The following is a 16,071-nucleotide window of genomic DNA, read 5'->3' as shown; positions in this document are numbered from 1 at the left end:
TTGATGCTTTACCTCATAGGCACGAAAAAAACAGTTGATTGTTGGTGTCTTCTCACGAAGTTCTTCCACGTATTTCGCTACATGGTCCTGATCTGTGGAATTAAACCTGCATTCATGAAGTGCCTGCCAGACACGTCTTTGCATCTCCTTTGATGTTATATAAATTTACTTTTGCTCGTAATGCGAGCATTTTTATTTCCCATTAAGTTGTCTCGAATGTAAATGTTAAGGCGGTTTTCCATCTCTTTCACTGATGTCAAGCCCCGACGAACAAGTTCAACTATTTTTTAGCCACTTGTGGTTCGACATGTCCTCTGGGCCTTCCACATTGAGAGGTATCACAATTAGCAACTTCTGGCTCGACAAGTCCGCTGGGCCTTCCACACGGAGATGTATCACGACTAGCTGGTTCTGGTTTGACATGTACGCTGGGCCTTCGAGACTGAGATGCATCATCATCAGCTACTCCTGATTCAACATGTACACTGGGCATTCCACACTGAGATGTATCATGATTGCAATGACTGTTGACGTCTGACATAGAAATGTAGAACCGCTGCTGGCGAAGCACGGCTTCAGCGCTGCCCTCCTCCTCGAAGTGCACGTTTCAACGAGGACATTAGCCTTCTCGAAATGATTTCAAGCTGACGTCCGTATGGCATTTTCGGCGGTTTACCTGAAAGAAAAGAAAAAAAGTGGGGGATTGTGCGTAGGTACATTAGGAACACAGGAAGCTTGCAATGCAAATGCCACCGCCTCTGAAACGAAAATTCACAAAATCCCTTCTTTCAAGCAGTAGAAAACACATGTGAAAATTTAATTTTCAAGGCAGCATAACAAAGTTTGTTCTATAGACCAGAAATTACCTAAACACCCCTTTAGTTCACACACACAACACAAACACTACATCCAGATTGCATAATGAAGAAACAGGAATGTAAGGCAAAAACTTTTTTTTGAGAAAAAGTGATGCAAAGCCAACCTCCATTTTATATACCCATTCACTGGAAAAAAAAGAAACTACGGGAATTTTACAACTTTGAGTTATCCAAGTCAACCGCCTCAATCACTATCGCTACGATTAGCAGCGGTTTGTTAATCTAGCCTTTCTGTGCCATGCCATGGCCCTATAAAGCGTTTTCCTTGTCTTCCCGTGAACCTATTTGGGCTCTGTGTTGCTTTTTCTCTATTTTTCTCTGAATAAGAACAGAAGCCGACAAAAGTTCACCATACCGCTCAGCACAAAAACTCTATGACTGCGAGGAACACAGAAACACAGTCAAAGCATAAGCTGGAAAGGAGGCCTTCTAAGAGCCTGTTGTAGATTCTTTTAAGGTGCCTGCTGTAAGTAAAGAGCAGAGAGAGTGCAATATTTCAATGTGCACACATTTACCAAAGTATTGTCACATGGGCTTTCTTATCCTAAACGTATGTTGCCAAGCAACCATGTCTCTGTAAGGCAATATGTGCACCTATGTAGGTGAGCACATTGTTAATGCTGTGGCTGATGATCATGATGCACTGTGGCTGAGCATTCTGCAATAGGTGGGCAGCTTTATTTCAACCACCCCGGTCATTACGCAATTTGGATAGTGTGACAACCAGTGCGGTAATGCAGTTTTGTCAATCAATTTTGTATGGCTGCTGATGCGCGTAGGCAAGATAACCGCTGGTCATTAAGAGTAACTGAGTAAATGCAGTGGTGACGTCTCCGAAGTTGGGTGTCGCCTTCAGGTCACCATATATGATGTCAATGTCGCGAGGTGCGGTGAATAGTGCTGAATCGCGCACGTAAACTTAAGTATTAATATTCACAACAGTCGCAAGCTATATTCGCTGCTGAGATTTGGTAGATGATACACGGATGTTCATGAAAATCGATCCCGCAGGCTATCTCAGCTGCGAAATTTTGTGTCAGTACCTCTTTAAATGCAAACATAAATAAACGGCAATGCTGCTGCGCAGCTTTTGAAATCACACTTTTTTAAAGGTAAAGGAACTCTCTGATAATTTGACTATTTCGCATACTCTTTTCTTTTTATAATTTCAGTACTCCTGAGAGGGGGGGGTCACATGTTTTATGGCGTGATGTCACAAGTTACATGTTCATCTTTAATGCATCTTTCTTGCGGAGTGCACCAGCGTATACACAACATGAACCCTCAGTGAAAGTGATTTGTTGCATGTGCATGTTTTTTTACAGCGAAAGCTGTTATAAGATCACAACAGCCCATTTTTGTAGCGTAGTTGTTCGCCGCAGCCACCGCCGGTGTCCGTAACCACTATCGTGCACAATGACAAAAAAATATCCAGAATGGAGTGGGATTTGAACCCAGGCCCCTTTGTGGCAGTCAAGTATTCTACTACAGAGCCACACCGGTGATTGAAACTTGTTTGCAAAAGACCCTACAAAGGCGTCATGTCAGGCAAGGAATCACCTTAACAGATGTAACATAGTGTGGTAGGAGAGTAAAATAATGACCAGGCATCACAAAATGCAAATTACGTAACGAGTAGGTGGTTTAAAGCTTCCCACCTGTTACAAAGGGCTCAGCCATAATTCATTATCATCAGCCAAAGCATCAACAAAGTGCAATAATGCCTTACAAATGTGTAGCATGTACCTCGCTTCTTCATGGAATGATGAATAATGGCATAGTGGGTACTTCCTATATTTCTCAAAATTATGATTGATGGCACAGTGGGCACCTTGCAACTGTACTTGTAGTAGTCTTCCCAAGGGAGTTATAATGGGCTCTAGAAAGGCCGCTCCTCCAGCTTTCACTGTGACTGCGCTGCGTGTTATGTGCAGGCCTGGTGTTTTAGATGCGAAGTATCTTAAGGCGGAGCTCAATCCGGTGGTGGTGGTGGTGGTGGTGGTGGTGGTGGTGTGCGGCGTGACCGCCCTTACTGCACATGTGCATACCCTCTCCACACACCTCCCCTCCATCCCCTCTCCCCTTCCCTCCCATACCCCTCTCCACTCATCCTCTGAAACGCGGGCTAGACATGCCGAAATTCTCTCCTGCGCAACGCCGCGATGAGCTCGAGCGCATGCGCGTCCCCTCCCCTTCTCTCCTCTTACGCTGCCCCCTCTCGCCCGCTGTCGACCCGTTCCCCGCTCGCCCCTTGAGAATTAACGGCCAGGCTAGATTGAAGATACGACGCGCGTAGCGTCCCTCTTCGCGTTCCACGACGCGAGGTCGGTAGCATGCCCAATGAACGCCAACGGAACGCGATCGTGCAAGTGCTCTGGCTTCGCATCGCCTCATGGTCCCCTTTAGCGGGAGATGGCGTAATTTTTTCTAAAAAGGCTGATGTTATTTAAATAAAAGCTTGAATGCCCTTCACATGTAGTAATTACAGTAGTGGCTGTGAAAAGTGAAGGCCCACAAGCAAAAACTTACGTTTGTTCCTAGCATGACAGCTCACAGAGTAATCTCTCAAGTCATCCTCTTTTCAAAGCATATTTACAACAGGTGATAACCCTCTGGCTGCCATAGCACTAGCTGAGGATAATTAAAAAGCCAAGATGAATATTTGACACTGTACATTATTTACGCAGAACAGGCATTCACTCCAACTAGGTATTAAACAAGCGTGTAGAGAAGGGTGTTTCAGCTCCACTAACGTGAAACCTGCGGAGGGGCGAAGCATGCAGTGTGCGCCGGTCTTTCCCACAGCAAAATCACTGCTAATGGGCAATAAGAGACAGAAGGAAGATCAGACACAGAGACCCGCAGTCCGCTTTTAGTTAACATGCACGCTGCGAATTTTATTGATTTCAACTACGCACAAGAGAAATCTCCCAGCGGCACTACATTACAGCCCAAGATTCAGTGCCTATATATACGGGGTGGCCGGTGAACGGTTATGCAGCGCGAGCAGTGGTTTTTTCAAGAAACTCGCTAGCAGACGCTGCCGTCGTCGGCGTTGTCTCTCGCGGGCGCGTTTTCGTTCCTTGCGAGTTGGTAGTTCAGCGTTCATCGCAGAAAGAACGTTACCATAGTCAACGCGGGCCGTTCGATCTCTCCCTCCACACGGTGAGCGCTGGGCAGTGGAGCCTCTCTTGCACTCAAGCAAATGAACAGAACAAGACAATGTGTGCAAGCAAATGGGTCATGATGATGCACCGCCGACAAGCCGAGATCCAAAGTGCCTCGCCCCTAAAACTTGTATCCCTACAAGGTGGCAACAAAGCAATGGAATGCTCAATGCAAGATGCCAATGCCTAAGTACAGAGTGAAAAAAGACTAGCTTGAGAAACAGAGGATGCAAATGGTTCCGCCAAGGGAAAAGCATGATAACCCTAGTCCGCAAGTACAGAATACAATCTTGGATGTAGTTTTTTTTTTCAAGCAAGGGTGGGTTTAGGCTATTAACAGTGAAATTCTCAGCCTAACCAAAGCACGGAAACAGTAGTTGCAGATACAGGGACATAAATGAACACTACGGTGTTCAGCACAATGTTCATCTCGTGTCGTGGTTGGAATAACACTCTTGGTTTTAGAAAACATAGAACCAGCAAGCCTAAGCGTTGACTCTTGCGAACCTGTTACTTGACGTCACATGTTAGACATCCATTTAGCAGCAGCGGAACATACAACGTAAGGTGTTTCATGCCCCATAAACACAGAAGGGTGACTACCTATCAAGCTTACTTGGTCGAAGGAGTACTGATGTGAAACCATTGCATCTTGTTTTTTTGTTGCAATAAGTAGCTAACGGCCCACTGTCATGGTAGCTAACTCGGAGCTATTGATTTAGCATTAAGATACAGTTTCAATTTCAGAGGAAGCGCTGAGACAGGCGGAGCAAGCTGCTTTTTTTTATTGCAACAGCAATGATATGAACACTTGAAGTGGATATTTGCCATTGCATCATGATCCGTATAAAGTATAAATCGATAACATTGCCAGCACGTTGTATGTCTACGTGCGAGTGAAAGTGCGCAAAGGATGGCAACGGGTGTGACTTAAGCAGAGATAAAATCCGCCGCCAGCTCCATAGCGTGAAGGAGCATGAAGGAGGGCTGGGGGGGGGGGGGTGCAGGCTGTGTCGCTCGGGCAGGAACTGCAGACTTTGATCAGATGCGCACAGTCGCATGTAGTGAGCAGGCTATCTCTACAAACATCAGCAGGTAGCTCATACCTTTGCACAGTCAACCAAAAAAGTTTATGGACCATGCAAGTGTGTGCCAAACCGCCTGTCCGAGCCATCCAGCGGTTCACCATCTACCGATGACCGCAGTGCTGGGCCGGAAACTGGTCTTCTTGTTATTCAATGGCGTATCAGTTTTCTACTGCCGCGCAGAACATGTTAGTTTGTTGTTTTCATGCAAGCACTTATCTGCGGTATGAGCATCACGCTCCTCCTACTTTGACAGCAGAATAAAAGCTACCACGGCATGCTTCGAACGGCGGGCCATAGGGTAGATACCGTTTTGTGAAAAAGACTGTGACTGTTAACACTTATGCTGATAGATTGCTCTCCAGGCAGAAGCACGTAGCCACTGCTGTCGAAGAGCGTGTCGCATTAGAAAGTGAAAGGTGGAAAATATTCGTACCCAGTGGGCAAATAGCCAGGCCACCAGTTAAGGAAGGGATGCATCTTAGGCGTAGCGCTGCTGTCGATCGCCGCTTACGCAGCAGAATCGTCGTGAAGAGGCTCTTGGCCATGTGCTCAAGTGGTCAGTAAACTTTTATGGTTGACTGTACATGATATGCTCCCACTGCTAACCTCGCATTGAAGCGATAGGCAGCCCTAAAGCTGCTTCGCTTGCAGGAGCTGCCATATTCTCTTAGTCATGTTTTGTCGAGTTATGCCAAATCGGATCTGAAAGGAGTCAGCTGCTTGCCTTACTTTGTATAACATCGTCAATCTGTTGCTATCACATTCATCACTTCCTTCTCAGGGAATAACTGTGAAATTTTTTCAAGCCACAGCTAGCAACATGCCCACACAATACACTGGATGTGCTACACGCATGCACATGAGTGCTGTGGCGACAAGGCAACTTGTCACAGCAGCGCTCATGTGGTATAGTGCTATAGCAGAAAGCACACGCACGAAGCGTGGCAACCACACAAACTCATGACTTAGGTGATACGTTTTGCATAGGGTCTGCGAATATTGAACTTTCAGTTATTTTTCTTATAGGGTCAGTTATTCGATTCACCCCGGAATTTAACTATTCGAGGTGCTATCTGTACAATATAAGCCACAAATACAGCCAACAAAGTATTTCAATTGATTTTTGAAGTTCTTGAAAGTGCCAAGTTGGAAAATGAAGCAAAAAGCAATGAGGTCATCGATCGGGGACTTTTGTAAACAATGTACGTCACGAGTTCTGGCTGGGTTACTGTAGACGTGTATCAGATAGACAATGCTGGTAGCGACACCTGTTGATGCAGAGCCTAACCAGAGACCTACAAACATAACATTGCAGCGACTTAGCCGCTCAAAGGAGCACTGACACGATTTTGAGACATTGCAAAAGGGATATTTTTCATTTCCTTGGTATGCACTGCCAACGCTGTCCACACACCGGAGTCGAAGAACACATATAAAATATTTTAATTTGACTTTGAAGTTTTCATCGCTGATCATCTGCAAGCCAGCCCTCCATCATCAATGGACATTATCCCGACGAGTCAAGGCAGTTCCTCGAGTTTGCGAGTTCTGCGTCCTGCATGCTGCCTAAATCTTAGAAATCACTGTCGGGGTCACTGGACTATAATTCACTCATCGTTGTTTATGTTCACCACGAGCAGATGACAGATTTGCCGCTAGTACGTTGCGAGTTTTGTATCCCCGTGATGTCACACTGCTAGAAACGTCACTGAGAAGCCGCCCCCTCGATATCGAAACTGAAAGTGTCTTTTTAAGGTAGCTGTAATTAAAATATACGATGCATTCCTAGGCACCACAATACTTGCTATAGGTTTCTCGACACCAGTATTTTTATTTAGAGCAACAATCCGAAATTTTAAAATTTGTGTCAGTACTCCTTTAATGACTGTGTAACACATTGGCAGTGAGATAATTATCAACTCACAGTATTCTCACTGGTTTCCTTTTCTTTTCCGACAAAAACAGCAATGCAACTGACAAAACAGAAAAAAATATATATATGTATTGTAGTTGGACAAAACGTCACAAGATGTCGCTACTGGACCCGTGGCGGCTGCTGCTGCAGCTGTCAACAGCTCTGGCATAGAGTTAATAGTATATTACCTGTATGGGCTCCACTACCCGGGTATCCGCAAACTTTAGGAAGTCTAAAGACAAACTAAAGCTCTCTACTGCCAGGATCGTACTGCTTAGTGACAGATAACTGCTTCGGCCCTCCGACGCGCACATGTGGCAGTGGAGTGCCTTTAGAACACAGCATTGCCTGATCTAAATACGAGTCAATAAAGCGTACGTCACACCACTTACATGTTACACATACATACTGTTACACAGCATCAATGTTGATTTCACTTCTTCCTTTGTCACTTCTCAACCTGCTACTTTGCAAATGATCGGAGCAAAATTGTTCAGCACGCCTAATAATGCGCTTGCTCCAAGCCTCATGGAAATCGTCACCTCAGTTGGACGGCGACGACAAGAACAACATCGCAGGCGAGATTCACGAAGTGAATCGAGCTTTTCTGACTTATTTTTACACTCCTCCCGACTCCATCATCAATCGCCACACCAGATAAGCAGCGTAGTTTGACAATCGAGGAAACAAGTGCTCTCAGCGCTCAACACAGCAGACGAAACAGCCGCTTTGACACATGGCAGAAGGTGGCCAGTGACACCACTGGTATTCATGGTCACCTGATAGTGTTTGTTCACGAGTATGCCACGGGACCCCCGAGTGCTCTTCGAAATCGAAACTGCATCCAGTCATAACATACAATCAAACATTCGTTTCGCGCTGGGGCAAATGAGTTTAACTGCCGCTATTAACAAGTCAGTAGCCACTGGTTAAGAGCAAAAAACAGACATTCACAAATTTTGCATCACCACTCCTTTAAAAGTGGCCATATCAGTCCCAAGACTGATTTGTCAGGAATACCCTAAACATTTGGTAGAGCCAGTTTACCCACTGAGAATCTCCTAGTCGACCAGACAGGTTTTTGTGGAATATGTTTACATTTATGTCATAAGTAATGCGACAAAAATGTCAGAAGCCACAAGAATGGGTTAGACAGAACTACAGTCTACCTATCATTCCGGTGGTACGAATGAGGAGCCATTTTGGTCAGAAACTTTACAACATGAAACTAGAGAAATTTTCTTAGCTTCTTGCTGGAGCACGGTAAGCAGTTGTTTACCTTGTATGCTGGATACATCTCCACTTGCTTTACACGCATCAGGGCAGGACAGGCACTTCTTGTTACAGGTCTCCATCTCTTTGGTGAAGGGGTTGCCGACTCATCTGCTCCTGTCACCTGCAAAAGCATGCGATACATATTTTAGAAGGCAACAAGAAGGGGAAGCTCAAATAATTGCTATTTATATTAGTCACTGATAGCTTTCTGGAGCTCCACTGCATTACATTGGCAACGTGCATTTGACGACGTAGTCACCATGGCACTCCCGCAGAATTTTAAAGAGCCAGTAACAAGCTCCGACATCTTTTTTTACATCTCGCAAACAAGCTCGCCAATTAGTGCAGAAATCTGTGGCAATCACATTTTATCACGGTACCGCACACCATGCAGACACTCCATTCCGAAAAACAATTCCCATGCCTCCTCTCCAGCGCCTGTCCAATCCTCCTCGTATGCGAAGGGACATAAAGTTGCCTATGGGCAACTTTTTGTACCTCCGACTTCATCGATTGGTTCTTCGCACTACGAAACGGTGCCTTGTCCCTGCGTGACGCGGTTTCGGCCGCGCATTTACCGTGCTCTTTCACCGAGCCACTAGGGTAACCTAGTGCTGCTCCTGCACGAGCAACATGTGGAGGAAGCCTTGCTCGGCCGTTGGCTGTTGTCAATGATGTAATTGCTGACGTCGTGTTACGTGCCGAAGTGGCCGTAGTTACGACAGCGGGCTGTGCCTACCCCTCTTCTCTGCTGGGAAGGATGGGAAGACTAAGAGAAACTGAAACCAGCTGAAGTGGGTTGTCACTTATTCGTGAAATTCTTTTGGCAGCATGTTCACATTGTACAAGTGCACAGTTATCGCTTCATTGCACATTTGGTCTGTGGGGTTGTGTACTGGCACTTAAAAAGCCACTTTTAACTAACGTAATGATATGCAATGATACGTACAAGAACTTTATTCAAGTCAGCAGTGAGCACTGTCGAAGACTCAGCACTGCTTGCTATGTAATTACTATGAATGCATACAGTGTTTCTGTATCTGATCAGACATGCAATGTTTCTTTTCTGGCCGAGTGTTTGTTCTTTTGAACGTGTGCAACCATGACAAGGTGGTTTAGCACCAGGCCCACAGCCAGGAATTTTTTTTTTGGGGGGGGGGGGAGGGGCACTTGCTGGAAACCTTGACTATTTGAGAAAAACACCTATTTTCATTAATTATTTTTGGTAAAAATACCTACTTCACCAAAATTTCAGGGGGGGGGCACCCCCTGGTTACGGGCCTGTTTAGCACCAAGCCTTAATTTTCGCCTTAGATGCACTAACTGTGCACTTAATTGGTGTTTTTATATAAACAACGTGAAAGCCTAAAAAAAAGCAAGCGTACGAAACACTTGTGATGCAAGTGGCATGAGGAAAGGTGACGCATACGAGCGTATGTTGGAACAACTGCGAATGAGGAAGATATCGCCTATAATTGCCAAGTCCCCCCCTCTTGTGGCAATGTTCTCTCAGCTCTAGCAGAACACTCTCTTCCTTTCACTTTTCACACCCCATCGCCCTCTCTACTTCACTGATCCAACAAAAACCTATTCGTGCCGCCTGAAAAGTTTACATCAGAGGAGTTTGTGAATGCTGCAGTCTTAAGATCCTTCCCAAACTATCAACAACAATCAGCCAATCCTCCATCAACTAACATGGAGGATATGCTGAGCCTCGCCGAATCAGTACTTAACCCTTTGAGTATCAACGACGTACATGAAAGGCATCCTCTGTGTGTTTGAAACACGCACCACTCTTTTGGCTCCTTGTCCAGCAAGTGCTGTCACCCTGTGCGAATGTAGCGAACTTTTTTCTTGTGCCATCGTCCTTCAGTTTCTATTCCAAGATTTGTTTAGGCCAATGCATCGGCTATTCCTTGCACATCTCCGTGGCATTAAGTTTGGTTTTGTATCGCGGGCGGTTTCCGTTTATTGTGCTCACAAAAACAATGCCTATCTGCTTACTAACCTCATAAAGGGCGACTGCTCGATAGTATCTCATTTATTTCCCACAGTGGTGCGACTTCAGCTGTTTGCAGGCGGGTGCCGGTATGCACAACCATCGATATAATAATAATAAGACAATAATATTAATAATATCAGGGGTTTTACGTGCCAAAATCACGATACGACTATGAGGCCCACTGTAGTAGAGAACTCAGGAAATTTCGACCATCTGGGTTATTTAACATTCACCAACATTACACAGTACATGGGCCTCTAACATTTAGCCTCCGTCAAAATTCAACCGCCGCGGCTGGGATCGAACCCGTGTCTTTTGGATCAGCAGCCGAGCACCGTAACCACTGTACCACTGAGACCGAGACGGACGGTATGCACAAACGATGCTACTGTGCCTGCATGTTTCTTTCCCAGTGTGCACATTTTTCTAGGCACATGTAACACAGCATATATGAATGAACATACTTTTTATTAGTAGTACATTTATTCTCACTTTAATTTTTATTATGCATGAATAAGCAATATATTTACACCTATTGAGAATATGTCTTGGTCATTTTGCAGTCACTCTAAAAAAATTATGGTAAGTCTGTTTGAAATAGTTCAGTCTGAAGATTTTAAATAGGCAATAAAAATTTTGACCCTCGAAGGGTTACAAAGGCTTAACTAGTTGCTGCAATTAAAGCAAAAGCTAAGCAGTACCCAGCATCCGAGTGTGACAATGCAATGGTACTTGCATACATCAAAGCCATATATAACGAATTATTGTATATACTGAGCAATTGTCAAATCCCTTCGAATATATTTTTGATATATAAGATATTTTATATATCGAATTACCTATATATAGAACTCTTTTGTGAACCCCTTCGGACCGATATATCCAGGTTAGACTTTATACCACGAGTCTTTTTTTAAAAACCTAAAAGGAGAGGCTATGCTCCCTGTAATGAATATAATATGAACAGGCTTCTTACAGCTTTCGAAGGAGAAAATTCACACATTCAAGGAATTTCAAAGGCCTCTCAGAGACTAAAAAACAGCATACAACTGAGGCTTTTTTAAAACTAGAACAATGTTTCAAATTGTGACTAAATTTATTGCACTTACACATATACAGTTGAAACTCAATTTAACGAATTCATCATGACACTCAAATTAAATTACTTTGTTGAATCGGGAAGTTTGTAAAATCAAGAAAGGGGTTCTTGAGTCTTCGAAACCTAAAATTGTAACATAGAGACAACCAAAATCTACCATGGCATTCTTTTTGCCACTAACCCACGCGTGCTTGTATGAAAAGTCTGTTCAGGTGTACCAAACATTGAGCCTCACATATGTGGTCCAGGCGCTGCAGGTCAAGTGGACAGGCACGCAAAATATGACATGCAGCCGAAATGCAAAGAGGGGAAGAAGGAATGCAGTGATTATGCGAGCAGGGCGAGCAATCTGATCAGTGTCATCTGTCGCATAAATCATGAAATAAAGCACACAGTAGTGTTCCTGAGGGAGTGTTGACAGGAGCAATAAACCACCGCCACCGGTAGTACCATCTGGTACGCAACAGCGTGTACCAGATGGCATGCAAGTGGTGTGTAGCCTTGTCAAAATAAAACCAGGCTCGTGACTATGGGTGACACATGTTTCAACACAATAGCGTCAGTGCCCAAGCTGGAAGAAAAAGCTATCTGTGTGAAAATAGAAAAAAAGCGCTTCTTTTTACTAATTTATGTCAGGAAAAACTTTGTTCAATCGATTTTAATTCCAAGTTAGTTTCGTTAGTTCAGGTCAACAACAACTTTGAACCTTAAGTACCTGACAAGGAATGCATATTTATATTCCTTAAATTGGGAACTACGTAAAATCGGGCTTTGTTAGATTGAGTTTTAACTGTATTATTATACTGTAGAAAAAATCTAGCCTTGATGTCATCTAAAGTAATTCCCAACAAAAACAAATGTACAGGACAGGTGCTGAGACTTCTCTAGATTAGCAAGGCTTGACATCGTTACAGTGTACTAACCACATGCACCACTCGCTTGACACGGAAAAGAGTAGCGTAAAGGCAGAGACAAGTGAAGTTGTAAGGAGATAAGTAGAGAGAGAGAGAGAGACAAGATGCTATGACGGGTGAGGAGTGAAATGAACGATAAGGCATGAACAACAGAATGCGTGCAAACTCCCACTGTGTATTGTTTCTGAAATGTAAAGTTCGCCACATCGGCGCTAATCCACAACAGAAAGCAGGTTGTACAGTGGATTTTGGACTGCACTGGTCGCGAAATTCAAGGGTTTTCATGGACAGAATACAATTCCAGGGCCTTCAAGGGCCTTGAAAATATACTTTTCAAATTCAAGGGTTTTCAAGGACCTGTACAAACCCTGTATAAACGAGGGCACTAGTCCATCAGAGCGGAAGCTTTTGCTAGTATTACCTGTTTCAGAACAAGGTAAATGTCCAACAACTTTTCAGACTCTGCAACCCATTTCACTGAACTCAGTCATTTCTAAGCTCTCTGCACTGGTGAATAAATTTTCATAGTGAAAAAAATAAATAAGCAACTGCATATTCCAGTTGCTCCAGTGGCTCCAATTGCCAATAATAAGACAGCATCAAATTCTCAGTGCATGCGATCTTCTGAAAAGAAACGTCTTTGCAACTAACGATACAGTTACTGCACAAAGGTTCCATAGTATGGAATCAGCCCACAGCGGCAAGGTAGATCGGAGATCATTCAGAGAGGCTTTCGTCTTGCAGTGGGCATATAATATAGGCTGACAATGACGACAAGGTCTACGTATACTCCCTCTATCTGAATTACAAGTGTCAAATCAGATGTGAAAGCGGCAGAGGATGTTGGTATAAAAGTATGCACATGATGCGTTGTTACAGTGATGGCATCACTCAACTAACCTGGCTACCTTCTGGGTCCTTCACCTCTTTTGGGATCCGGCCAAACAAGCAGCCTCTCTTCGTGTGCCGCACAACTGTGAATGGAATGCCCTCGTCCACAACAATGCCATATTGCCGACATACCAAAAGTGGGCTCCCTGCGTGTGTGAGAACAGGCGCCATTTCACAAATGAAAGTTGACTATGCTGTCCAAATACTAAGGGCATGGAATGCGAGGCTTGTGTAACACAAGCCACTCACTTTCTTTTCCAAACCTATCTTTTCGTAATTGAAATAACTATAGGAATGGCGGCTACAAGGTGACAGAAAAAAAAAACACCACGCCTGCGCAGAACACGCAGCATAGTCACAGCCTAAGCTGGAATAGCGGTCTTTCTAGAGACCATTGTAAACTCTCTTGGGGCAACTAATACAAGAACACTGCAAGGTACCCACTGCGCCATAGATCATCATAATTTTTGTGAAGCAGGCAAGCACCCACTATGCCATTATTCGTCAATCTGCGGAGAAGTGTGGTACCCACTACACACCTGTAAGGCTATGTGCACTTTGTTGATGCCGTGGTTGATGACAATGAGGAATTATAGCTGAGCCCTTTGTAATGGGTGGATAGCTTTAAACCACCCACTTGTTACACAATCTGCATTCTGTGACGCCCGGTCATTATTTTACTCTTCTACCACACTGTTACATACATTAACGTGATTCCTTGCCCTACATGATGCCTGCATAGGGTTCTTTTGCGAAGGAGTTTCAAGCGCTGGGTGGCTCTGTGGTAGAATACTCGACTGCCACGCAAAGGGCCTGGGTTGAAACCCCATCCAATCCTGGATATTTGTTTTCTCATTTCGCACGATAGCAGTTACGGACACCGGTAGACAATTACGCCACCAAAATTGGCTGTTGTTGTGATCTCCTAACAGCTTTTGCTGTAATAAAGGCACCATTCTGTTCCAAGAAGCTGCATAAGAAGACAGTACCACACAAGCCTCCCCAGTACAGCCATCCACCCTATTGTCTAGAACACATGAGCTCAGCTGCAGAGCAATGGCAGCAAACCAGCTAAGAAGTTCGAGGAACCAGGATGAACCCACTGTTACCAAGGTGTGTCATTGTCAGCGTGCCATAATGACTGACAGCACAATTGGTTCACTGTAACCACTAATCGGGGCCCTGGCTTCGCAGTTTTTTATGTCAGCAGTCACCACTTGTAACTGGCAGTTCAGTAACATAGCACTGCTGCTTCGAGGTTCACCTTCGGTACCCTCAATATCTCGCCAGCAGCACTACTACCAGAGCCAAGTTGTCAACGGCAGTCGCTAGCACACACCTGCCGATTACACCGATGCGGTTCCCTCTTGAAAGAAATTACAGCTCATTCAGAGCTACGAGCCTGACTCCTGCACAGCGCACATGAAGGCCAAACGATAGTGAATATGATTACCTTCAGCATCACGGCACACCGACAAAAACACTGCCGTTATGAACTACGCTGGTCAATTTGTCCTCAAGCCTGCCAACACATGAGACAGAAAACTTACAGCGCAAATAGAAAGACACAGGGCAAGGTATACACATGCCACAAACGCTCCAGGCCCATCATATCTCAAAGACCTCTGCACTTGGTGTAGGAGAGAGAGAGAGAAGAGGGAGAAAGGAAAGACAGGGAGGTTCCACTTAGTGCAAGCATTTCGTGACAAGGAATTCAAGAATCGTGAACACGTATCGTGGATGTTTGCTTTGTTTGTGTACTTCATTTTGACATGCGCTCTTTTTTGCGGATATTATGAAAAGAAAAAAGAGCACTTGTGGTGTGTGTATATTTTTTTCTATCCTGCGTCTTTCTTTATTGCGCTCCAAGTTTCACATGAATATGCAATGCCAACTAGCCCACCTATCCATCCTGTTAGAATGGGCATGGCAGTGCAGTAATGGCGTTGAAAGTGCAGTCACCCCACCCCCCCCCTCTTAAAAAATATACAAACACATAGTAAAACAAATTTCATGACTGCAAAACAGCGCGCAAAACGACGACACATAATGGACAGGACCTCTTGTGTCGTTGTTTTTCGCGCTGTTTGCAGTCCTGAAGCCATGACAACAAGCTTAGTCTCATAGCCTTATAAAATCAAGTATCCACCCCCCCACCTCCCCTCCCAGAAAAATCCCGACTACCACCCAGTATTGCCCATACTGCAACGCAGCGATTCAGAGCGCAAGTTCTGCGACAACGGCATACCGGTTTGTTTGACACTGTGATCGGTCCTAAAGGTGATGTTTATATCATCAAGGTCATGCAGCAAGATCTCAAACGCCTTGGCAGTCTCCACGTAGCCGAACCACACGTTTCCCTGCTTGTATAATCCGCGTAAGTGGCGCTTCAGCACATCAGCTTCAGCCTTGGCCGGTTCTTCGCTGTCCGTCATAGTGGGCGCGGTGTCAAACACGGTGGGCTCGCGAAACCAACGCCGCAAGTGAGCTCACGCTTTTGCGGAAGTAGTGCGCACTCTCCGCGTTCGCTCCCGGCAAACGCATTCACGAAAGCACCACTGCACGCGTAGAGTTTTCGTTAGTTTTCATCAGTTTTCATGCACGACGCTTTCACAAGGCGGCTACATCAAGGGCTACATGGTGGCTGCATGTGGATACCAACGGCCACTGGTTGTGAAGCGATTTGGCGTCTGGCACATTGAATCCGTAAAAGCATTGCCTTAGAGACTTCAGTTATTCGAAGCGGTCGCTGTTCGCTGACGCTATACGCGCTCCATGGTTAAACAGGTCCGCTCAAAAAAACGTGACATAATAAATACGGCTCGGCGTTTGTGGCTGATCT

The 16,071-nt window shown here is 44.9% G+C and overlaps 1 protein-coding gene across 1 annotated transcript; it reads right to left on the bottom strand.

Moving 5' to 3' along the window:
* LOC119391741 (uncharacterized) lies at positions 1–15,885 on the bottom strand. The gene is made up of 4 exons (XM_037659394.2): positions 15,478–15,885; positions 13,239–13,375; positions 8,328–8,444; positions 1–676 (listed from the first exon to the last, which is right to left on the bottom strand). Exons 1-4 carry the CDS (start codon positions 15,662–15,664, stop codon positions 620–622), a joined length of 498 nt encoding a protein of 165 aa, XP_037515322.1. The 5' UTR covers positions 15,665–15,885; the 3' UTR covers positions 1–619.
* Positions 15,886–16,071: the final 186 nt, after the last annotated feature.

Source organism: Rhipicephalus sanguineus, chromosome 4 (assembly GCF_013339695.2).
Source record: "Rhipicephalus sanguineus isolate Rsan-2018 chromosome 4, BIME_Rsan_1.4, whole genome shotgun sequence".
Lineage (NCBI taxonomy): Eukaryota > Metazoa > Arthropoda > Arachnida > Ixodida > Ixodidae > Rhipicephalus > Rhipicephalus sanguineus.
The sequence above is the reverse complement of the archived record's forward strand: the minus strand, read 5'-3'. Positions and strand labels throughout refer to the sequence as shown.

Excerpts from the sequence above, each read along its gene's own strand:
- LOC119391741 (XM_037659394.2), bottom strand. The coding sequence starts at position 15,664 with ATGACGGACAGCGAAGAACCGGCCAAGGCTGAAGCTGATGTGCTGAAG. Across the intron at positions 8,445-13,238 it reads AGGACCCAGAAGGTAGCCAG|GTGACAGGAGCAGATGAGTC; the intron begins GTTAGTTGAGTG and ends ATGCTTTTGCAG. Across the intron at positions 677-8,327 it reads AGATGTATCCAGCATACAAG|GTAAACCGCCGAAAATGCCA; the intron begins GTAAACAACTGC and ends CTTTTCTTTCAG.